Source organism: Colias eurytheme, chromosome 20, assembly GCF_061535395.1.
Source record: "Colias eurytheme isolate Ceu_HAF_F1 chromosome 20, ilColEury1 Martin Lab GWU primary, whole genome shotgun sequence".
NCBI classification, from domain to species: Eukaryota; Metazoa; Arthropoda; class Insecta; order Lepidoptera; family Pieridae; genus Colias; species Colias eurytheme.
Genome location: NC_142999.1, coordinates 3,446,224 through 3,471,782, shown reverse-complemented (window position 1 = coordinate 3,471,782; position 25,559 = coordinate 3,446,224). Strand labels below are relative to the sequence as shown.

The window sequence follows — 25,559 nt, the reverse complement described above, 5'->3', positions numbered from 1 at the left end:
GCGAACAAATGTCATTAATAATTGTCAAATTCATTATTGACAATGACATGATACAGACATCGTAGAAACGTCTGAACAACGAATCCTACAAACTCAAGCTCAAGCTTCCATTCCACCATAATATTATCAAAATTTTATGTTATATTATTAATTATTTCCCTGCTCCACCTGAAACTCATATTATTTGACGAGAGAAAGGAATCAAAGAATTTTCAAAATATAAAACTTAAGTAACGAATAAGTCCAAATTCGAACTTTTTACGAATTTATTTTTTCGAAATCGTAACGAGTAACGACACGATCGCGATCGCTCCCTTTGTAAAAAATGTAAAAATCTCGATACCTATCGTATCGAGATTTATTACGTATATATTAAAAAGATACAATATAGTGGCCTACCGAAAAAACTTTTTTAACCGACTACGTTAGAAGGAGGATAATGTTTTTTTCTAGCGTTTTTATGTATGCGTCTACCGTTTGTACGTGACGTCCCAAACGACGACTCTCATAGAGCGCGTATTATTAGAATTATTTCAAAAATGAGTAAGTAGTCCTCGTCGCGAAACACCTACCTTCCTACTTACCTTCGGAAATACATACATATACTACATGATATGCAATTATATTTTATCTATACTTATATCTCAGATAATATTTTTTAATAATATATATTATAACTATAGCTAAAGAGTTTTTTTATTTGTTTGTTTGAACGCGCTAATTTCAGGAACTAGTTACTGGTCCGATTTGAAAAATTCTTTCGGTTTTAGATAGCCTATTTATCGAGGAAGGCTAAGGCTATATATTATATAACATCATCAAGCTAAGACCAACAGTAGCGGAGCAATGCGGGTAAAACCGCGGAGCACAGCTAGTGTAATATAATATAGTAGTGAAATAAAAATTAATGTAATGTACATGAAATAAGATGACTTAAAAACCTAAGTTCCAATTTAACTTGTTTAATAATAATATTAGGTATCACTATTTAAGTATTTACTATTTACTATTTAGTATGGTAATAATTTTGACCCTTTTGTGTTCTCTATCCTGTCAAAGATTTAGTTCAACTCACAGGTTCAAAGTACAGAAATCATTTACTTTATACATTTCCTAATACGATATTGGCATTATAATATTATACAATGGGTAGTATTTAAACGAGTGACTGTAAATTAAAGTTTTAGTTATCAAAAATAATTAATTGGGGTAACAGAATTACTAAGTGAGCGACTGACTGCGAGCGATGAAAAATTAATAGATCAGCAACTAACAAACATTAATTTGCGTTACATAAAATACAAAATGAGCAGCTTCATAATATTTGAGCGACCTAATATTAATTGTTTGAGTGACAAAATTACGTCTTGTATTATATTCATTATTTGGCATATGATTTATTTATACTGAGTGGCATTTTATCTTAATCGAGGTATTTCGAATAGAAAAATCACTTTGAAAAATACTATAATGGACAGAGTAGGTACTATCAATATGGGGGTCTTCAAGCGTAGAGTGAACAGCCTATCTACAGCTTACGTCAATCTCATACATTCGTAGTCTATTCTATTGAACGCTACGCTAACAGAAAGCCTCTTGACTAGGGGGGCTGGTACCTTCTAGGGAAGCGCGTTCCATCTTAGACCACATCTCAGCTCAACATCAGGCGAAATTGTGGTCAAGCGCTTCCCTATTACCAATAAAAAAAAAATCAGTTCAATTTGTTTTTGAAAGTTTTATCAAATATCAAAGAACAATTCTGTGCCTCCAGTGAATAAGGGAATAACTCAAAAACAGCACTTTTCAGGAGAGATAAAAAACTATATATCAATACTAAATCTTTATTAATTCAAAATTTTAAGCTTGTATGTGTAAGATATGATGTTAGTCTATATTTTTACATATGAACACATATTGTAACAACCCCATAAATATACTTTTTTCGTATTTTTTTGTAGTTGTGGCCTTATGAACGAGTACTTCATGGAATAACTCAATGTATTCACATACTTTTTTTTTTACTCTTTGCAATATAACGACTTATGCCCTTATGCACTATGTTCATAATCGCACAACACGACTTATATTATTGCCAGTTTTGGTTTTATAGAAATGATGTGACTTATTATGCTTGAAATTTGTGTACTTTATGACTCAATTGAGGCATTTTAGTGGAAAAACTATGCACGTAGCTTGAAAAACGAATGAAATCAACGGGTTTTTTTATCGTTATTAGATAATAAAAACAAAACAACATTTAGGTATTTATGCATTTAACCCTAGAAGTCCAATCTACGTAAATTTGACGTATAAACTCTTCTATATTTACCATCGAATCGCTGCAAAATCCAGAACCAACTTATTAGCCGTCTAGACCTAGCAGTACATAGTTGGCTCATCCAGGTAAATTCCGCAATTTGGTTGTAAAGAGGATGTTGTGCGTCATTTTGACGTATAATTAGGCTTTTCGTAACTTTTAAGATTGTTTCAAATTTTTATTTTGTGATTTATTTGAATATTTTTTTTTCCAAGTCACGTTTCACATGATATCTATAGTATTATACTATAGATTGAGTATAAAATGGGATCCAGACAACTTTTGTACTAGGACGAAAAACCTTCAATTTTATAATGACGATTATTGTCCTCCGCTGGATTTGGACTTCAAGCATGGGGATTGGGTGGCTGAAGATGTTGTCCGGAGTAAAACGGAATATGTTATGGGGTTTTGTTACCCATGTATAATGAAAGTCGTAGATTGTAAAATAAACCTTTAATCGATCTTTCAATAATACAGTACTATGTTGTTAATGCTATACAGTGTTTCACCAGTCACCACAATGAGTCTAGTCTGTACAGGTTAGCAGGAGACAATCATTGAGTATTGGTATTAAATACGTATCAACTGCGTCCTAGTGAAAATTAATCGTCGAATCAATTTAAAATTCGATCAAGTGCGTTCCGTTTCGGAACGCCACAGATAATAAAATATAGATAATAAAAGTGGCAACGCCACAATGTCATGGTGGTATACATGGAGGATACAATGATATCTGATGTATAAGTAGAGATAAGAGAAGCCCAAAAACCATATTCCTGTATGTTCAGTTAGTACAGGAAAAGGTCAGTGGCGATATTTTACGGCATGATATAGAATTTTAACAATTTCTATATCATATGATATTAAAATAATGTAGATAAATAAAGAAAATACAATGAGCCGCAAAGATTTTATGAAAAAATTAAGCACAGATTTGAAGGTGTCTTGGATGCAAATACGACTTGTGGCACGCACTTTGAAGAGACTCTACGTGACAAAAGCCCAATTTTTTCAAAATATGTGGTACCAGAGTATCCATAAAATGTTTACGAAAATGCAGGATCAAAGAAGTATCGATATTGCGGATTTTTTTCCTATAAAAAAGGCAAATTACCAAAGCACAGTGGCTAAAACGCTATATGCAGAGAAAACGATATTCATAATTGTCAAGACTGGTTATAAATACTTTTTTTATGCGACTATTATAGACTATAGTACTATTGTCTTGATTATTGTAGTTAGATAATTAAAAAAAAAAAAAGATTAAAAACGAGTTATTTTTTTAAAACTTACCCAATTATAAGAAGAAAATATAAGTTTAACATTTTTGTTGGTTTTTTTTAGATGATTCAATTATCGTTCTGTATTTATATTATCAAAGAGTATAATATCATTAAATGCACTTAATGTGTTAAGTAACTGTATTTTTAATATCTATTGCAAAAAATAGTTAATTTCCATAGAAATATACCTATTAGTATCCCAAGTTAACTGAGTTAACTTGACCTTTTTTAAAAAATATAAAGATTTGTTGTTGCAGATTTATTGAAAAAACGCTCGGAAAAAACGATTTAAAAATATAATAAGGAATAGTGTGTGTTGTTTCCGTGCAGTATTCAATTAATAGACCAATAGCAACACGGCATTAATGCCAAACTGTCTCATGTCGTCACTTGAACCAATGACACTAAAAGAGTTGTTCCTTTATGCTCATGTTAGAAAAATGACACAAATGCGTTTATACTAAAATAGTGTTAGGACTGATGGAACAAAATGAATTAAGTCTTTATTCAAAAAGTATAACTACACATACGTCTTTGTGTTCGTGGGTACTTTTGACTCGAGACGAATAGTTCCTTTGCGATTGCCTAAAATGATGGATAAGGTAACTTATACCGTTAATCACACCCTACTTATACGGTTTGGGTCATTCGAAAAAATGGGTTAGGACGCAGCTAGAGATATGACCTTTTGATATGTTGTGTATTTTGACGAGCTGAATCCAATGGTGCAATAAAAACCAAAGAGAATAACTCGTCTTACTCCCTTATTCACTGGAGGCACAGAATTTATTCTAGTGTTTTTAGTCGCTCTAGATAAGCGTAATTTAGTCGCTCACTTAGTAATCACAATCCTCCTTTAGTACGCTCAATCTGTATTTTATTATCAACTAATATTCGTCGATTGTTTAGTTTATTTGTCGATTACTCAAATTCATACCGCTCAAGTTATTAAATCAGTATCTCATAATCAGTCGCTCACTTTATTTTCAGTCGCTCGTTTTATTATTCCCCTTATACAATTCCGAGGAAGATTATACATTTTCTAGGATTTGTATACAATTCCTTGATTTCATACATTTCCGGTAGATAACATATACAGGGTGTACCAAAAAGTAGTGATGAACGGAAGCTGAGAGGTAGAGGACCTAGAGGGCTATCCGAATCACCCCCATGTATGTTATGCGATTTTTCGTATTTTCGGAGTTATGACGTTTTTTTTCAATTTTTCACCTATCGCCGAGTACGATGATATTTTCACTCATGTTGACGTCAATGATTGCGGAAGATTGTTGATTTTTTTTTGTGTGCTAAGCTGAAAGATAGGCCAATTCAGTATGGTAACATTTACTAACGTTAGATCTTTGAATGGAATAAAAAAAAGAATTAAATGGCAAGAAAGATAAAATTACCCAGTATGTTCACCACTTCAAGGGCCCGTAAAAAAATAAAATCACATAAAAAAAGTTTTCCGTTTGACTTTTAAAAACTTGCTCTATCTATCAGATAGCTACCCTGAAAATTTCATTTAATTATTGAGAAGGCTTCAATCGAAAAATTTAAATCTAAATGTGGTAAGTGCAAAAATTGAATTAACATGATGATCATTAAAACCAATAAATAGGTGTTTAATTACCAGAAATTTTTAAAATAACCCCGCTGTTGCTCAATGCAAGTGCGACATCACCGTAAAAAGTTGTCTTTTAAATGTCTGAATACCCTTTTATCATTTTTAATGGTTTCTTCTGCTACTATGAATTTCCGGGTTATTTCGTCCAAATTGTGGCAGTCTCTCGTCTTTGTAGTATCCCCACGGAAAAAAATCAATAGGGTTTAGGTCGAGGGACCGTGGAGGCCAGGCTTTAAGGCAGGCGTCACCGGCGCATGCGCAGGCTGCAACGACCAATCCATCTTTCAGGGTATCTTTGCCCTTTAGCCTGGCCTGCACGGTCCCCGGACATAAACCCTATTGATTTTTTTCCGTGGGGATACTACAAAGACGAGAGACTGCCACAATTTGGACGAAATAACCCGGAAATTCATAGTAGCAGAAGAAACCATTAAAAATGATAAAAGGGTATTCAGACATTTAAAAGACAACTTTTTACGGTGATGTCGCACTTGCATTGAGCAACAGCGGGGTTATTTTAAAAATTTCTGGTAATTAAACACCTATTTATTGGTTTTAATGATCATCATGTTAATTCAATTTTTTCACTTACCACATTTAGATTTAAATTTTTCGATTGAAGCCTTCTCAATAATTAAATGAAATTTTTAGGGTAGCTATCTGATAGATAGAGCAAGTTTTTAAAAGTCAAACGGAATACTTTTTTTATGTGATTTTATTTTTTTACGGGCCCTTGAAGTGGTGAACATACTGGGTAATTTTATCTTTCTTGCCATTTAATTCTTTTTTTTATTCCATTCAAAGATCTAACGATAGTAAATGTTACCATATTAAATTGGCCTATCTTTCAGCTTAGCACACAAAAAAAAAATCAAGCATCTTCCGCAATCATTGACGTCAGCATGAGTGAAAATATCATCGTACTCGGCGATAGGTGAAAAATTGAAAAAAACGTAATAACTCCGAAAATACGAAAAATCGCATAACATATATGGGGGTGATTCGGATAGCCCTCTAGGTCCTCTACCTCTCAGCTTCCGTTCATCACTACTTTTTGGTACACCCTGTATAAATCTCGTGTCACAATGTTTGTCCTCAATGGACTCCTAAACCACTTTAACCGATTATAATAAAATTCGCACACCATGTGCAGTTCGATCCAACTTGAGAGATATAGTTTAAACATGTAGGTACCGCGGGCGAGCCGGGGCGGACCGCTAGTATTTTTATATTATTATTTTTGACATCAAAATTCCTAGGTACCTTAGCTTCTGAATTGTTGTACTTTAATAATTAATTATTGTTAATTTGTTTACAACATATTAAGGTTAACATAGACTAACTTACCTGGCTACTAGCACATGAGTAGAAAATACTCATGTGCTAGGTACTAGACTACTCGTTCATAAAACAATGAATGAGCAACATCATGAGCAAATGCGTTATATTTCCAAGTAGGTCTACGGTTCATCTACTCATGTGGTCCAACTAAGTAAACAAAATAATAAACTCAAGTTTTTTGCAGAAAAAGTTAGTTCCAAACTTATGTTTTGTCTTCGCCAACCGATGCGAAATAACAAACCAGTCCCATACATACTATCTCGATGACCAGTCCGGACATTTTCAACCCTCCCGTGATGTAATAAGATCTAAACTCTTATTGGTAACTTAAGTGTGCCGTTGATTGCTTGCATCTGTTCCTACTTTGAAATTTGAATGGGCCGATTCATGGCTACGGCGGCGGGCAGCCATTATTATTTTTCTTCAGTTGAACGATGGCTATGACGGGCGATGTTTGTGCTTGTCTCGCGCAGCACAAAAACACGTTACTGCGCGAATTATGTGATACAAATGTTTTAGATGTGCTTGTGAAAAAGGGTTTGTTTAGCGTAAGCGATTTGGAAGTGATAACGAGCGCTGTCGGCAACGACAAATGCAATTATTTTATAGAAGTTGTTAGTAAACAAAGCGGTGTGAAGTTACAAGAGTTGTGTACTGTGTTGAACAATGAATGTCCCAAACTTGCTAAGGAACTTATGAACGATCGCCGGAAGTATGTCATAAATGGTAAATATTAAACAAATATTATTTGCTTTAATTTTATTACATCGTTTACCTACGCGAGTGTGTTAATTTAACCACTCTTCAATTCAATTTTGAAAACTACCTTCTTGTTGTTATTCAGATATCTAAATTGTAGGTATTTTGACTGTATTTTCCAAACTATGTTTAAAATAATATAGGTAGGTACCACAAAACCTTCATGATGAATAATACTTTGAAACATTTAAGTAATTCTGGTTAAATATTTGATTCGATGTCCCCGAATTTCATTATTTTTTGCTGTTTAATCGATAGCTGGTAGTGGATTTTCTTAACAAACTGCTTTTCTTTTCCAACAAAAATGCGTAGTTTTTGTGAAAATCGAAAATGAAAATTATTATTTTTAAGGTTATTATTGTACTAAAAACGACACTTTTATACCATTGTCGTATTAAAACTGTAGTAATCTCGCACACAGGCAATATTTTTAATTATAACAATTTCTTAAATTATATTACCTGAAAAATGTAAGTTTGTATTTACCACGTATTTACGACATGCCATTATAGATAATAAATGTTAAATGACGCGTTCACAATTGTAGATAATAAATATAATTCGAAAGTGATTTTTAAAATGAATTTGTCAAAAATAATTTTAAGAACAGCGCTAGTCGTCTGCTAAACGGATGAATAAAATAAATTAGTTGTCCGATTACCGGATGAATAAAATAATTTAATCGTCCGATAATTCTTTAGAGAACTGCCGCACGTATTATAGGTTTTTTGTGGGGGGAGGAGAGGGGGGAGGAGGTATTTTATTTTTTTTGCGCGTCGACGGAGCCCCGCTTAGCGGGGCTCCTATTTCTGTGTAGTTTTTTTTTTAAGAAACCTAACCTAACCTAACCTAAACTTGATGTTTTTTTTTTGCGCGTCGACGGAGCCCCGCTTCGCGGGGCTCCTATTTCTGTGTAGTTTTTTTTTTTAAGAAACCTAACCTAACCTAACCTAAACTTGATTTTTTTTTGCGCGTCGACGGAGCCCCGCTTCGCGGGGCTCCTATTTCTGTGTATTTTTTTTTTAAGAAACCTAACCTAACCTAACCTAACCTAACCTAACCTAAACTTGATTTTTTTTTGCGCATCGACGGAGCCCCGCTTCGCGGGGCTCCTATTTCTGTGTAGTTTTTTTTTAAGAAACCTAACCTAACCTAACCCAAAGGCTAACCTAACCTAAACCTAACCTAACGAATTGAGGGCGAATATCTCGGCCATTTTTGATTTTAGAGAAAAGTTGTTCCTATAAAACATGCTTATATTAGCGTAATTTTTACGATAAAACAATAATAAATAGGTGTTATAATGACACCAACTCCATCAAAAATTTTCTAAGTCCTGAGCCCCCTTTGCTTTAGTCCAACCCAACTAGCTTTAGTGTTAAAAGGTTATCTAGTAATCCGAATAATCGGACGATTAAATTATTTTATTCATCCGGTAATCGGACGATTAAATTATTTTATTCATCCGGTAATCGGACGACTAATTTATTTTATTCATCCGTTTAGCGGACGACTAGACACTTCGTAATTTTAATTTAGATAGCATTTGATAATAACAAAAATTTTACGATACATAAATAAAATACAAACAGGTTGTTTAAACCTACGTAGTTTTTTTTTGTTTGAGTGGGAATCGCCCTAAAGTCGCTTCTGGCACTCGCCGGCCGCTGCCGCGGCACGCTCGCTTCGCTCGCTCGGCTCGTGCGGCAGTTCAACAGTTAACCTAACACACTCGTCGCTTCGCTCCTCGCTACCTATTTGAATACTAAAAGTAAAAGTTAATCGATTTTAAAAACTGAAGCAAGTGAGCTATAAAAAAAACATTAAAAATTAAAATGTATCATTTATACTCTATGATAAGCTAGTATATTTGTATTGCTAATCTGTGATCTGCGTCATATTAACTAATCTGTGTTATCTGTGGCTTGTTGTGAATACAAAAATATATGGAACGATTTTTGGCTATACTAAATTGTTAAAATACTATTTTAACAAAATAAATTGTAATATGTAAATAAAGTAATAGGTACGTAAATATATTTAAAAATAATGCGTGTGAGTGTGATCATTAGACATTTTGATACTATAATGGCTTAAGATTTTACTTTAAGTTGCGTTTTTAGTACAAAAATAACCTTAAAAAATATCATTTTCAATTTCGATTTTCACAAAAACTACGCATTTTTGAAGGAAAAGAAAAGCAGTTTGTTAAGAAAATCCACTACCAGCTATCGATTAAACAGCACAAAATAATGAAATTCGGGGACATCGAATGTAATATGCAGCCGTAATTCTACCTAAGCAGGGTAGATAATATATTTTTGAATTTAATCAGCTTAATTTTATTTTTCACACAAACAATGTAACCTACTTCAATGAGGGTAGTTTTAACTGATTTAAAAACAGCATACGGCATACCTACTTTTACGATTATCTTTTATGATTTTTCTACTGTGATTTTTCTGTATCCAATATTATTTCGCCTTTTAGTTTTGTAACATGTCGCATAAATTATATATAGATACCTAACTACTTAGGTACCTAATCTACAAACATTTTGATATAGGTACATTCATAGGTATAGTATACAGGGTGTAATCGTTAAGTGTGCACAGGCGATTATTCCGTAAATATTGCAGATTTTTTAAATTTATTTCGGCCATTTTACTCATTAGGTTAAGTACTTTCGATATCAGTTTAAAGTTTTTTGACTGTATTAGTTACGAAATAATCGCCTGTGCACACTTAACGATTACACCCTGTATATTTCCGATTTTTAACCGACTTCAAAAAAAGGAGGAGGTTATCAATTTGGCCGGTATATTTTTTTTGATCGTAGCCATCAGGTTGCCATCAGGCTTTACTCACACTGGTTGATTATGGCAATGCAAATCTTCTGTTTAGCTTGTATTATTTCATTCTTATTAAGTTAATTAGGTAGGTACATCCTATATTTATATTTATTAAATTCATATACCTACGAGTTTTTGCACTGTTTCTTAGAAAACATAAAATAATTAGTAAGTTGCTATGACGGTCATAGCGGAAATGACTGATGTAATAGGTAACTAAAAAAACTAGGTGTTAACGACCAATCCTTAAAATTGCCATATCAAATTAAAAACGTTTTTCCTACTCGTGCACTAATTGCCTTGCCCACGTTACTCAACAATAACTCTGATTGAAAAATTGCATGTCGATTGTCCAAAAGAGGGGAGATCTTGGGAAATAAAATGTGGTATTGTAGTTAAATAGACTTTAAGTGCTAATGTTAGAGTCCAAATTTGTGGATGTACTTTTTCAATTCGATAAATGGTAAAATCTATGCGGGTATGGATGTGGGGTGACGTTTTTATTATAGCCACTAGCCAGGAGCCAAGCTATTTATTTAAATAACCAGATATAACTCGATAATAAAACGTGACAAGGAATAGGAAAGGACCAATATCCTTTCGTATTGATTGCAATCAGAATAAATCATTCCTTAAGAAGTTGTAAATTATATATACCTAGTTACCTATATTACATGTGCATAAAGACTCCGTCTGAAATCACAACGCCGCGCCGCGCCACCGCAATTTGTTTTATTTTTTATAAATTTTATGGTCTAAGATCCGAACATAAGGCGAAATTCAACGGCGTGATAATAGAATGAGACCAATTTTATAATTAATTTAGTCTAACTATTAAAAAATGTATTAAAAATGGGTTGACTGGGAAAATCCTGGACAGGACATTTTTAATGAATTTAAAAAAAAAACATTTTTTTAAATTAATTGCAGTATCAAGATAATAAAAAAAAATATAATAGACTTAAAGTATGAAACCTACAGAATGTGCAGTCATAGTCGTTTTCTAATATTTACCAGGACAAACGGCTAGGTTGGCACTTGGCAGGTATAAACAGGTATGTCGGTACCAGTTACTTTCACTTGATAGGATGATGAAAAAAAAAATTATGTCAGCACTGTTTTATTACAAAATTGTTTTATTATCTCGAAACTGCAATTAATAAAAAATAAAAATAAATAAAAAAAATTTAATTCATTAAAAATGTCCTGTCCAGGATTTTCCCCGTCAACCCATTTTTAATACATTTTTTAATAGACTAAATTAATTATAAAATTGGTCTCATTCTATTATCACGCCGTTGAATTTCGCCTTATGTTCGGATCTTAGACCATTATATACCTACATAAATAACATATTTTTAGTTATAATGTACGTACTTATAGGTGTTACAAAAACTACGTAGAAAATGATTTTTTTTCTGATGCAAATGCTCACGAGATATTTTGTTAATTACCTCAGCTTTCTAAATAATTTTCAGGTCCTAGTTTCTACAATAACCACAGACTTCCGAGCGAAATTTTGTCCGCAAAAAATGCTAATTTCTTCAAAGAAATAACGCTTGAAAGACATAATCATTTACCAATTTTCTGTCACAGATTTCTCCTGGGATATTATGGTTGGTTCGTGGTTTATAGCAAAAGCTGAAGCAATTAAAAACGTTGTCTAATTACAAAATTACGATTTGTTATGGTCATAGATAAAACTTTTATTTCTCACAAAACATTGTCAGGAACTCCATAACCCTGCCAAAATAGATGTCCTAAAAACAAGGACCATCATAACGCAGCAGGCTAATCGTTCTTCTTCAAACGTAACATAATTTAAGGATTATGATAAAGGGCCGATATCAGGGCCATCATAGATAAAACTGTATACACTTCCGTTCCCTGTTAATTTACATGTGAGTACATCGAACCCAGATTGTCCATGAACCGTGATTATGTCGCATTGTCTTGTTCCGAGAACTTACTTAGATACCGTTCTTCCAAGAAACGCATTGGCCCTAGATCTTGATAATATGAAATAGATATTGTTCCAATTGGTTGTGTTGTTTGCGCTTAATGTGTCATTACTGTGAACTCATATTAGTGGGTATTAGAAGCAGGATAGATTTGTTTTAACTACCATATCGGTATTTAAAAAATCTTAAATTGGAACAAAATATATAAGAATTATTCACATTGAGTGAACCCATCAATTTTTTTTTCCATAGTAAATTTTTGTTTACAAGTTCTTGTGAAATAACAACGTTGAGACATATTCTTGGCTTCATTATAGAGCTATTATCGTTTAAAATCTGTACTCGTACTTTCTCCACTTACTGGTCCAAGAGCTTATTGTGAAACTGATAACCATACGAACCGTAGGTACATTTATCTTGTACTGTTACGTCATTTCTTTCTGCTTTCAAAATGTCATTACAATCGGCAAGATCTCATCATTCATTGACTTATTTGTGCTCATCACCCCGCAATTTTCCTTTTAAAAGAAGTAATGGATGTAAAGCTTTTTTGCCGGTTTAAATTTGGCAAGCATATTGTTGTGGGCAAGAGTACGTGTCGTTTGAGTCACTCGATGTCAAGGCTAATTCGAGCTTGCCACCGTGTAATGACCGCAGATGTTCGTGATTTTTGATACGATTGTTTTTTGGTAATTAAATTTGTCTTCGGATTGATGTGAGTGATGTTTTATATATCCTGACAGCTATGACCACGAAGTATCTAATAACTCTTATCTGCTAGCTCGGTATAAACTTAATTACATCGTGGTTAATTCACTTTCATAAACAGGGTTTGGTTTCCTGAACTAGAAACGTTTTTCTACTGATGGTGTCGATAAAAAGATGCTCATTTAGGTATTTAATTGGCATAAAAATACCTATACATACAACAATTTATTTCTTAGATTTATTTGGAGAACTTTTAAAATCGTTTATTGAATCGATGCCAGGTATATTTCACTTTAACAATGGTACTTGCATTTTTCGTAAACGTTAGTTTATGATTAGAAACCATAATATAATAGTTTTACTCCCCTAGACCTGCACAGCCAGTAATTAATAGTAATTACTAATACAAATTATAATATCTACATAATATTATGCTTTATGTATAAACATATCAGCAATTTATAAGGCAGCTAGATAGTGTCAAATTTCATTTTATACAGCGTGTTCAATTCCCATAGCGATATCCGTTGCCCGATAATGAGTATACATTAATGAATGGACACTGTTTCAGAATTAGATGCTCAGGCTATTACATCATTAAATTAACATTCACGGCACTTAGCAACTGCGTTTCCTATGTAGTACAGACGAGAACCGTTTACATATTCAATACTATAGAATGATGTGATCTGCGTTTATTTAGATACTTACTTAACTTTGTGCTTAGAATCTCTATGTAAAGACTACACATATAGGAACCACATGGTTCTAAAGACACAATGCCCTATATCTTTATTCGATTACAAACATGATTGAATACCATGCTTTGATGATATTGTTGAAAATCAACCAATCCAATAAGTAGGTACTAAAAAAATAAGTCCAGGAAATCGTTCTGGTTATTAGCCCTCCGATCCTTGCGAAACTTGTACTAAACGGAAACCACACTTTCTTTGTTTAAAAACTGCAGAAACATTGTGTAGACTGTATAACCTTTCTAATTTGAAATGTAGTAACGGTCCTCAGACCCCTTTCAGACTACTCTTTCTAGACTGATGAAGTTAATTATATACTTCACTGGACTGTTTGCTCCTTGGCTAAACTGTCTTACTAACTACCTTTTAGTAGATACGCCTACCGGGATAGCATAGGCTCCGACCCCACACAATTTATATAATAAATTATTGAAGTAGACCTATGGATGCAAGCCATCAGCTTAATTATTGTAGCGGTAATAGCCGATGCATCATGCAATTGAATCACGATGAATGAAAAACAGGTTTTGTTCATTCCTACAAATAAGTTTTAAGTCATTAATGCAATCTGTTACTTTCCTGATTCTAACACTTAATAATCTAAGGAAGTATTAGGTACTCAGTAAAGTTATCAGGTGGACTGTGGTTTTTGTCACCTACTCGGTAGATGGAATAATATTATAATTTATAATGTCCATTAAATTCTTCCCCTTTATCACAGGAATTTAGAAGATGTGTATTAATTTCACGGATGCCAAAGATAGACGGTAATGAGCAAAAAGCGTCACGCTCACGTGTCGGTGAGGGGACGACGATCATAAACTAATCTGTGGAACCTGACTTGCTTTTTACCCTTCTATTATTACTTTTAAATGTATATTGAAATGCTGCATGTTGTTCGTGTTTTCAATATAAAATATGTGCTTAAAAACGTGTATAACTAGTGTTTCTTTTTCCTGCAACTATAAAGATTATCCTGGCTAGTAGTTTAATAAAATTAAAGGAGAATCATAAAAACAATATTTGGGTGATTATACAAAAATGGGGTAACTTTTGAGGATATTTTGTTTACTATATTTTTTATATCAGAATGTTACAAATTAGGGTGTATATGATAGCTAATCTAATGAATATATTGTTCCAAATCGGGCCAGCCAGTTTTTTAAGTAGATTGTGAGATATTTTAAATTTTCTGGAATTGGCCTCCAGAGGACTGACGAGGCTAACATGGTACTGATAAAAAACACAATTTTGTAATATTCTTAAAGAAATTGAATGAAAATTACTACAAATCTCTCAGTTTTAATAATGGCACATGTCTTTTAAGTATTAAAATCACTTAGTTACGTTTAAAAATGATAATTAATAATATGTGATACTGGGAAAAAACAATGTCTCAAGTTTCAAAACAGCCTTCTGACATTTAACGCTACGTGAATATTCTTACCCTCTTACTTAACTTTTTCTACTTTGACTTAGTTTTACTTGATATTTCAAGTAATTCACAAACAATAGAAACAAAAAAACGGCCAAGTGCAAGTTGGAGTCCTAAAAAACCTATTTTTTATTATGTTTGTAACTAAAAATTTACACTTTTAGCAATTTTTCCTTATCTGTGTTATAAGACGTTGCTATTTACCAAGTAGAAGTAAACTATATAGCAGTTTATAGTAGACTGTATACACGGCAAGCATCCTGTGTGTTTTTTATTCCCTTGCGAATATTGAATTTTGCGGAAATTTGCAGTATTAACGGATGTAGGTATCTTTTGATTGCGTTGCGTTATAAGTTTGATTTTTTTACAGCCCCAAGGGTTCTTAATCTTGAGTATCCAATATAAATTTCAGATTGATACCTCCACGCGTTCCAAAGAAAACGTCTTAACAGACAAACGGACTACAAAGTGATCCTATAAGGGTTCTGTTTTTTCCTTTTGAGGTTCGGAGCCCTAAAAATATACCAATATTTATGTTAAAAGTACTAATTATAGTAAAATTAAAAACCAAAGTCTCGAATGAAAGTCTCATCTGAGTTTTCATAAGAGCCCCTTGACATTTTTATAATGTTATTAAGTATATTAATTAACTTTTATGTTATTTTGAGGTAATTTTACTTCACAGTAATATACGTATACGTATTTATCCGATAAATATAAAAAGCTATGCCCTGAAAGCACCAAAATCAATAATTAAAATAAAATAAGATCTTTTTTAATAAAATTATTAGTAGTTTGTTTCAATAGCTCTTTTCTTTGCTACTCTTTCTTAAATGTTTCTTCCCTAGTCAAATTCAGGTTCTTTTAGCGTGGCGCATGATGTTTTAAACTGAAATATGAAATAGAAATGCTTATACCAATAGCAATCAAGATAAAAGTTCTCAAAAACGACAGAATCATCAGTACTATGGGGTCGCGTCAGTCCTCTGGCACGATATCTGACAAAGGATTGATGCCAGCGGATTGATGAAAAGGGACTTAATATGAGGTTATAATCACAAATTATGTTTTTTTGCCTAATTTCTAATATCAACAAACTATATTTTTACAAATCATAGTTAACCATTTATAAATGAAAATAAAAATCGGATTAACAATAAAATAACGACTCACCATAGGACTGAAATGTTGACTGGCGCAGCAAGATTTTAGAGGACAAACACAACCCTAGCGCTGGTACAGTTATGACGGCCGTCAAAATATGCGGTGCACAAGTAACTTCATTACCAACATTAATACTTAGACAGGGATTTGACCTCGACTTGGTGATATTTAGCGAGAATTTCGAATTTAAAAAACACACAACGGACTGACTAGTGAAAACGATGACAAAGTTTAATTTTATTTTTTAAATAAAATGGAAAACATTGCGTTATGAAAGTTGTAGTATATAATACTATGTACATCAAAGATTGTAGTGAATTAGTAAGTTTTCTTAAATCGATGATAATGTTTAAACGATAGTCACTTGATTGTTGGTTTTCGGAGTTGTGACATGCCAAAGTACTGACGTTTGAGGTATTAATTTATTTTTTTTATTCATTTGTATTTTAAATAAAGAAGTGAAATTGAGTGACCAAATAAAGGATGCTTCATTGTTTCAAAATAGATTGTTATTTGAATAAAATATAATAAGACTTTGTTTAAATTGGCTGATGACATCGAGTTACCCCATTTTTGTATAATCACCCATTTACATTTTACATGTCAATATTTTTTAAAGAATATAAAAATTTGCATAATGGAATATTGATTATACTTTTTCATCTGGGAAAAAGTAAATTAAAATTCTTTTCTGCTAATACGAATTAAAATAATTTAAATAATGGAAATTTTAAGATAATATCTGCAATTTATGGAGGAAAGATAGTATTTCAATACATCAATAGGTAATAACCATTCATAATGTTCTTATTACTGTTTCATAAATATTTCAAATGCATTTTTTCTAAACCTTTCGTTTCTGAAAATAGCCTCGAATGAAAAGGTCCTGGCAGCTGCACCAACCGATGAATTCTAAAAAACACGCGGCAGGTGCGAAACACATCTTTCGATGTACAGTTTTTGACTTTCTTGTACTTTTTGAATAAGCTTTTGGCATGTGCAAATTATTGGAATTTATTTATAGGTCAGTGGGGTAATTTGAAGTCATTACTCATTGGGTATTATTTAATAAATTATTAATTGAACTTGAAAGTGAATATCGTAATGCAATACTTACATATTATTTTAGAAACAACTCCATATCTAAATTTTTATCCAGACACCTTATTCAGGTCCTAAATTAAATAATAGTACGTATAAAATGTCGTTAACTTTTTTTAAAGCTGAGGTCAAAGGCCGCGTACTCCTGTGACCATTTAAGACACTATTATGATTCCGTGCCCACAGGGTGTGACGACTCGTGTGAATCTACCATGGGAACCTCTTTTATTACAAGCCAAGTTCAGCTATTGAACTTTTTATACATATATTATGTAACCTGTAAAGAATCTGTAGGAACGTCTTGTCATTATCTGTGGCGTGTTGATTATCTGTGCTATTGATTATCTTGGCGCGAATATAATATTAATGAATATTGTTCGCACAAGATAACCCAGGAGTAATTTGTTGTTCTGCAATTATATTCATTGCATTGTAATAGTGATAAAAACGTGTAAGGACTATTATTGTTGCCATACAGATTTCTTACGATATGTCAGATTCTTTGGATATTGCCATACCAATGACAATGACTGTATCTTATGATTGTTATAATAATTACCTGCTTGGTAAAGTGGAATAGCGTAAAGTATGACGACAAATTATTAATTACGGATCCCTTAACTTTTTAAATTTTGTCGTTTTCTCTGTCTATAACATTCGAATACTAAAGGTATATATTATGTATGAAAATAAAACCTTTAAAAAATGAAATAAAAATCCGTAGAAATTTTAAAAACAAAATTAATTGATCTCTCTAGAAGTCTAGTTTCTAGATTGTATGGATAAAATAATTAAACTATAGGTTGACTAATATTTTTCCTCATTCGATTTATGTGGTTATGCAATATTCCCTGATACGTAGTTACTAGTTATGCTTCTATAAACATAATATCATATTTATTATTATGCGGCACTACTTGATTTTGTATCCACTTACCAACTGCTGACTAGAAAAAATTTAATAGTACTTAAATTACTTTTGTGTGTTATTAATTTAATGTAAAAACTAAAAAGTGTACATATACATGTATGTATTTCTTTTGTTCTTTGTTTGCTAATGTCTCCATCCAACAAAGGGACTTAAATTAATAACTTATAATAGTCCTAAATAACAATAACGATTGTTATTTATTGTCAGATAACGCAATCTGAATTGTTTAAACTTTAAATTAAAATTCAAATTAGGTAGGTAAAGGTTTCAATTTAACAATTATTGTCCTGATATGTACTAGCTGGTCCTACTACATTTTACAATAATGTAACTATTAAGTTCCTATTTACACCTACGCCTATTACGCCTATTATAACTTTATGGTATGCCTAGATAATTTAAGTCCAGTGCTAGTGATCAATTTAAATTGTCTTTGAATGTAAATGAAGTAAAATACATTCATGTTTTCACGAACAATACACCTTCCTATCTGTACTCTATTCACAATTCAATAATATCTTTATTAAATAATAATAACCTTGAATAGTAAAGCCTTTCCTATGTTCTAAGAATCTTGGTTATGCCATAATCGTGGAGACATAACCACACATAACTCTGCGTCAGAAAATTACGTACTCGACGCACTTATCCTAGGTACAAACATATATACTTACCTTGATTAGACTTACATAAATATAAATCATGTACATAATTATTAATTTTGATAGACATCATTGGGATAGACAGCTTGAGTCTGGTCCGCGCTATTAGTAACAAAATTACTAAAACTGTTTGAATATTATGTTATCAAGAATTCTAAAATACAATTAGCATTATTTTCTTATACCCAAGAAATAGTTCGTAAAAAGGCACTTTCTTTATCCATTTGTATTCCTTAGTAATAATTCTGTGGTAATAATCGTCGAGAGGAACAGCTTTTCTCCACTCACAAACAAAACGCTTCATTTCAAAGCTTCAGCAATTCTCAGTACTGAATGAAAGATTTAAAACATGTCATTCATTCTTAGAGAACGACTCAATCATTCACTCTTGGGTCAGACTAAACAAAAGTTTAGACGTAATAAGGTCAACAGGAGCCGATTGCTGTAATTGGCTCACTGAATGAACCTAAATCATTTGTGATCTTAGTAGTTTATGAAGAACAAACAAATAACACAAATTAAGACGTCTTACGAATCAGATGAAGGTATTTCTGGATAGATGTTCAAACATAATATGATATAACTAATCAAAATATGATTTGCTACCGTGATGCGCAATCAAAAATTAAAAGAAAGTGTAACTATTTGAAAAGAAATATTATTTAAGTAAGTTCTATTTCCATCAATTGAACGAGAAAAAATAAAGTCGTAAAATTTACTTTATTTCATGGAATTCAAATTTTCATGAAAATGAAACCTCGAATATTCATAAATTATGTTTTTGCAGCAAGGAACATCATCATTTTAAGTTGTCCACAAATATAATCCGATTTAAGGATTTATCATTTAAAAATCGTTTAATTATCTACTCCAAAACCGTTTAAGTCAATAATACAATTCTAACTACTCCTGCCCAATGTTCAAACGTTTGTAGTTGTGTTTCGAGTGCATTTGTAAATTTAGCAGGCACCTGAAAGGTCATCAAACTTTGCGTTACGTTTTACCAAGCTCCATATAAACAAATATGGTAACTACTACGCAATCTACTTGTTTTACTCTGTATGTGTTTTATAATGATTAACAAGATTTTATTTTCAGAGTCTACTATAAAATTTACGAATATATTTTGAATATTGAGCACATAATTAATGGAAGATTTAATATTTAATTGTGTGTGTATTTTATTTATTTACTAGCGGTCCGCCCCGGCTTCGCCCGTGGTACATATTTACGTTTTCTCTACATAAAAACCATCCTCGTACTTCAAGGAATATAATAAAAAAAGAATTATCGAAATCGGTTCAGCCGTTCTCGAGTTATGCGCTTACCAACACATTTTGCGATTCATTTTTATATATAAGAATATGTAAACTATTTTTTAAATAATGTTTTCATGCATGCATTGACCTTCGTAAGCAACAAAACATTACTAATTAACCAAATACGCATATCGATATAAATAAATTTTGAAACGAAAAATCGTTGACTTTAAAGCTAGGCAATTTTTATTAACGTCTATATTAGGTTCGTTTGAAGTCGTCATTTCAGCCGCATTTTGATCTCAAAACGTTCGAGATTACAGAATTGTCTTCAATCGTTATGAGATCGTAATAATTTCCTGTAATACCATTGGAAGGCCTCTGTCGGTTGTTTGAAAGTCAATTTATTTGATGATGATGATTCTTTCTATCGATGATAACAATGGTCACTGTGGAGTGGGGACTGTCCTTATTGTTAGCTTTTGCTTAACATTGTAACTAAAATTCAATATGTTCCAGGCTCAAGTCACGCCTAATATACCTGACTAAAACCCCACTGTGTTCCGTCGAGCCGCTTTAATGATGGGGCCGCGGGTATTTGTTAGAATTCTTCCGCGACACGCCTAATATACCTACTTACCTTCTATTGATTCAATCTAAATGATAAAATATAAATAAGGAATTAATTTACCTCCTATAATAATTAAAAGAGAACGTAAAGTCATAGAACTCATAGAGATTTAAGTAATAAGTATTCCGCATAATAAAGCCACTGGAGTACTTATTCATCTTGAAAATTTTAGATATCATCACGATGTTGCTAGTTGCTACTTTAGTTCTTAGATATCCCTTATTTCATGAAATAAAAAGATTTTTGTAGAGACAAATATAATAATCTTAACCAACTATGGAGCCGGTAATTGCATTTAGGAGTAGAAGCTCTAGCTACTAAGGTTAAAGGTACGTAACTAGCTCATGAAAAAATAAAATATTACTACATTTAACTTTTAAGTAGGTATACGTTCTACTTTTGAAGAAAAAAAAAATAACTAAACAGCTTTGGTACCTACCTGTAATAGTAGATGAAATAATAAATACATACCTATATATTTAACTGAAAGTTATTGTTCTCAACGATATTTCTATAATGTCTTTGATATTGTAAATTTACCAATTTACAAAATATTTATAAACCTTTAAAATGCCAAAAGTCACACTTTTGCAGAAAACCTTGATCTACATAAAATTGACATATAAAAAAAAAACAATTTCCCGCGCCAAGTGATCATAAATTACAAAAATAATCACTGTTTCGATTAAAAATTGGTACTTTTGGAATTAAAAGACCAATTCGTGTATAACATTGATCCGTGGACCGTGATGTCATGTAAATGGGCTATAAAATTTCTTGATTCGCAAGTTGTTTTTATTTACCTGTCGTAATACTTATCTTATAAACGACGTTTTACCGTTTTACAAAGTAAGCTATTAGAATATGAGATTATCTCAAGATTACCTAGACTAATAAACGAAGTCGTTTAAAGCTAATCAACAGAGATTTATATAAGTTAACCATCCTTTTCTTTATATGAATTATGCAGATTTTCTTAATATATTTATCCATGCCTGTTTGACGTTTGTGTATAATCATATCGTACTTACTTTTATTTTTTATGAATGTACAATCCAAACTCAAACTCAAACTCAAACATTCATTTATTCAATTAGACTACTATTTAGTAGCACTTTCGAATCGTCATTACATGAGTATTTTTAACATTTACCACCGATTCGGAAAGCAGTATCTATGGAGAAGAATCGGCAAGAAACTCCATAGTTGCTCTTTTAAATTATGTCAATATTACATAATATTATGTAACTTATATCTAACTACATAATATATCATAATATGCCAAAGAACTGTCCTGTGGTTTTTACGCGATAACCCTCCATGGGTCTTTATCCATGCAAATAAAAATAATATAAAATGATATATCGCTTAACTTCCTGTTTATCACAATATGATAGTGACTACTGACTGCCCTTCAGTCATTTTAAACTTTTAGTTCACGCAAAGTGGTTCTCCATCCGAAAATGCGTGCAAAGTTAAGTTTCAATATAATATTATTAATTGTTGCATTTGTGAAATGTAACCCGATAAATAAAGCACCTGAGGAAGGTAAATTGAAAATTGTCTATTCCAACAGCACAGACAAAGCAATTTCAGATGAAAGTACGAATCGTATTGAGAACATAAATACCACAGATACAATAGAAAAGCAAGAAGTTTTTAATGCAACAGATAATCCAACCAGTGAAGTTACAGAAGAAAATATTGGTGTTATTATAAGTTATAGTGATGAATTTGGCGAATTCCCTTTTGATAATGAAACAGTTAATATTCAAGTTGGATGTTCAGGAGCAGATGGTATTTGTGTGGAAGTGACTACAGAAAATTTAGACAATACAACGAAATCCAAGGGATATAATAGGGCTAACTTTGAAGCTTCTTGTTTCAGTGGTTACGAAAGAGCACCCGATGGTTCTTGTCAGGAAGTTTTATATGATTGAAGTATGCTTAAAAGTCCAGAATTTCATGAATTCCACGTATTTTGCGTATATTCTTTACAATTTTAAAGGATTGCATCGTATATTGTCATTAGCAAAAAGTAAAATTTAACGCAGTTGTGTTAAAACTGTATTTAAAGCAGCGATTGCAATTTATATAAATTAATGAAGCCTATAAATAAACTGAAATAATTACTCATGTGTATTAAGAAGCTGCTCCACATATCTTATTTGTATAAAAAAATTGTGAATGTAAGGTAATAAAATCTTTATTCATGACATTTATCTTTTACTTACCTTGTTTTCCGTGTTTTAATCTATGCTTATTTATATTTATTATAAATACATTCAGAAAAGTAATAATAATAAATAAATAATAATAATAAATAACTTTATTGGCATTAAAAAATAGGTACAGCTTATATTATATGAATCCATAGGCTCCCGAATTAGTTAAAAACTGTGTCTCAGGAGCCAGTGGCTTCTCCCATTAATTTCGAAACAGTATACCTACGTTATATAAAAGAAAATTTAAAAAATAACAAATAAAGGTAAGTGGAAAGCGCTTTAATGTTTGTATGTGTATATGTGTGAGCGTGTGTGTGTGTGTGTGTGTGTGTGTGTGTGTGTGAATGTGTGTGTGTGTTTGCGTGTAAGTTGTGCTTTTATGTGTGGATATGTGAAAAAAAAAATGTGTAGTATATCTATTTATAATTATAACTGTTATATCCTTTCTTATAGCACGTTTAAATTATATATCCCTTAGCACGGTTTCAATTTCGTCGTAATCAAACTTCTCTAGCCACGTAAGTATACATTTTTTTATTTTATGATTATTCAATTTTTTAACTTTAATTTCCTTATTAATTTTATTGTACAGTCGAGGTGCAACTACCTTGTAGTGTTTCTGTGCGAATATTGATTTTGTTATAGGAAACGGACACCGATCGACGCGTTTGTTACTTTCGGGTAAGTGTGGAACATCATTTTTATGGTAGCGACGTAAGATTTCAAAAATGAACATCTTTCTTATACTAAGTACATTGGCTTTTTTATATACATCGGTTGTTGGGTGACTACATGGAAGTTTTAGACAAACTTTAAGTAATGCTCTCTGTGCCCGCTCTGCTGAAATAAGGTGGGATTTGGATGCATTGCCCCAAGCACATATGCAATATCTTATAATACATTCGCACAAAGATTTATAAGTAGATATCACCAGTTTTTGTTCTGCCACAGATTTTAAATTATTAAAAATATAAATAATAAAAAATAAATAAAAATAAAGTGAAAACATTTGAACGAGAAATACTAGATTTACTTATCTTGGTTGGATTTTGATATAAAAAAAAATAGATTTGAAAAAGTTTGCTACACATAAACACGTAAAAGTTTTAAACATTGAATAATACTTTTGGGTTCGAGTTTGAGATACCTACTCGATTGGAATCATACACAAAAACACAAATACACAAGCTTTTAAAAATACACCGAGAAAAGCTTAACTTTGCATCGGCACCAAGGTAATCAAGCAATGCCTAACTGCAATCTGACTTGTTAATTCAATTAGAGGTGAATTCAGAGCTGACCTAATTACATCGTCTAGTAGCTCTCAAACTGTTATAATTGGGAGCTCTAGATGTACTAGAAGGATTCATTGTTACATATCTGATAACTGCCTTATTATGTTCGTTTTCCCTGGGCCATTCTTTTGTTACGACGTCTGTAACTAAATTTGTAGGTATGTACTTCTAAATTTGTTTGTCTATTGAAATATATACTTTATTTGGTTCATTTTAAAGTGTATAATAGCTTATTGTGAATGAAATAATGAGACTATGGTAAACATTGAATAGAAAAGGTAACTTAATGTCATCAAAATGCGGTTAAAATTATAAGCTCTATGAAAGCCTGATCGTAATATCAAATGTGGCATGTATAGGTTAACATAACATTTAGCATTTTGTATCACAGAGACTAGTATTATAAGATAAATTCGGTATACTATTAACACCTATTGCGTTATTGTTTTCTAAGCAAAACAAGCGTTCAATATTACGCAAACTTACAACGGCAGTAATTTACGCACGAAAGATTCAATATCTGAACAAAATGGGAACAATTGTTTCTACGCACGTATATTTTCATTTGGAACTGTACAAAATAAATCGTGACGAAGAGTTTGAAAGGATTTGAGGACTTTGAACTTAAACAAGTAACGTCTGAAACTAATGAATTTACGCGTTAAATTTTTCTACGCAATTCGTTCTTGCTGTAATTTAAAGAGCTTTATTTTAGTTTTGTTATCTAAGATTTACGTTGTTTTTAAACATGAAAATGTTTTCGTAATTAGGTACAGCTTGCTTATCGAATGCAGATTCTGACATAGTTTTATGTAGCTACTTAGTTCTAAATTTAGGATTTGTTAAAATAAGTGCCTTTCCCTTTTCGCATAGTTTTTAATGCAATTTTTTATATTTTCTTGCAGGATACTCCGCAGCAAACGGCAAAGACAACATGGTGATGAATCTGAATTTGAACAGGTATGTTTAAGTGAATATTTTTTAACAGAACATGATTATTAATTAATAACATGTCAGTTTCATCTCTTACTGATAAAGTGACTGATAGTCTATTTTCAACTTTTTGACGTAGATATACTTTCATACATTAGCTGTCATTTTAATTGACAGATAAGCTTAACACAGCATATCCAGAAGTTGTGAAACCGGCCTTTGGTAGTACTTTTTATGAAAGAGGTACCTTCATAATTACTTTCCCTGTCATGTAATTGCTCAAAAGTTGTTCTCACAAAATCATCACATCTGTAACC

General features: G+C 31.9%; 1 protein-coding gene across 3 annotated transcripts in view; it reads left to right on the top strand.

Moving 5' to 3' along the window:
* The first annotated feature begins 7,005 nt into the window (after positions 1–7,005).
* pyd (zonula occludens-like protein polychaetoid) overlaps positions 7,006–25,559 on the top strand; it is a 108,462-nt gene continuing 89,908 nt past the window's right edge. For all 3 annotated transcript variants that reach the window (XR_016457891.1, XM_090113802.1, XM_090113801.1), the window contains exons 1-2: positions 7,006–7,297; positions 25,215–25,269. Coding sequence is in view for 2 of the 3 variants with exons in the window: in XM_090113802.1 (XP_089969928.1) it covers positions 7,006–7,297; positions 25,215–25,269 (347 nt within the window). In the remaining variant the exon portion in view is untranslated. The remainder of the gene's footprint in view (positions 7,298–25,214; positions 25,270–25,559) is intronic.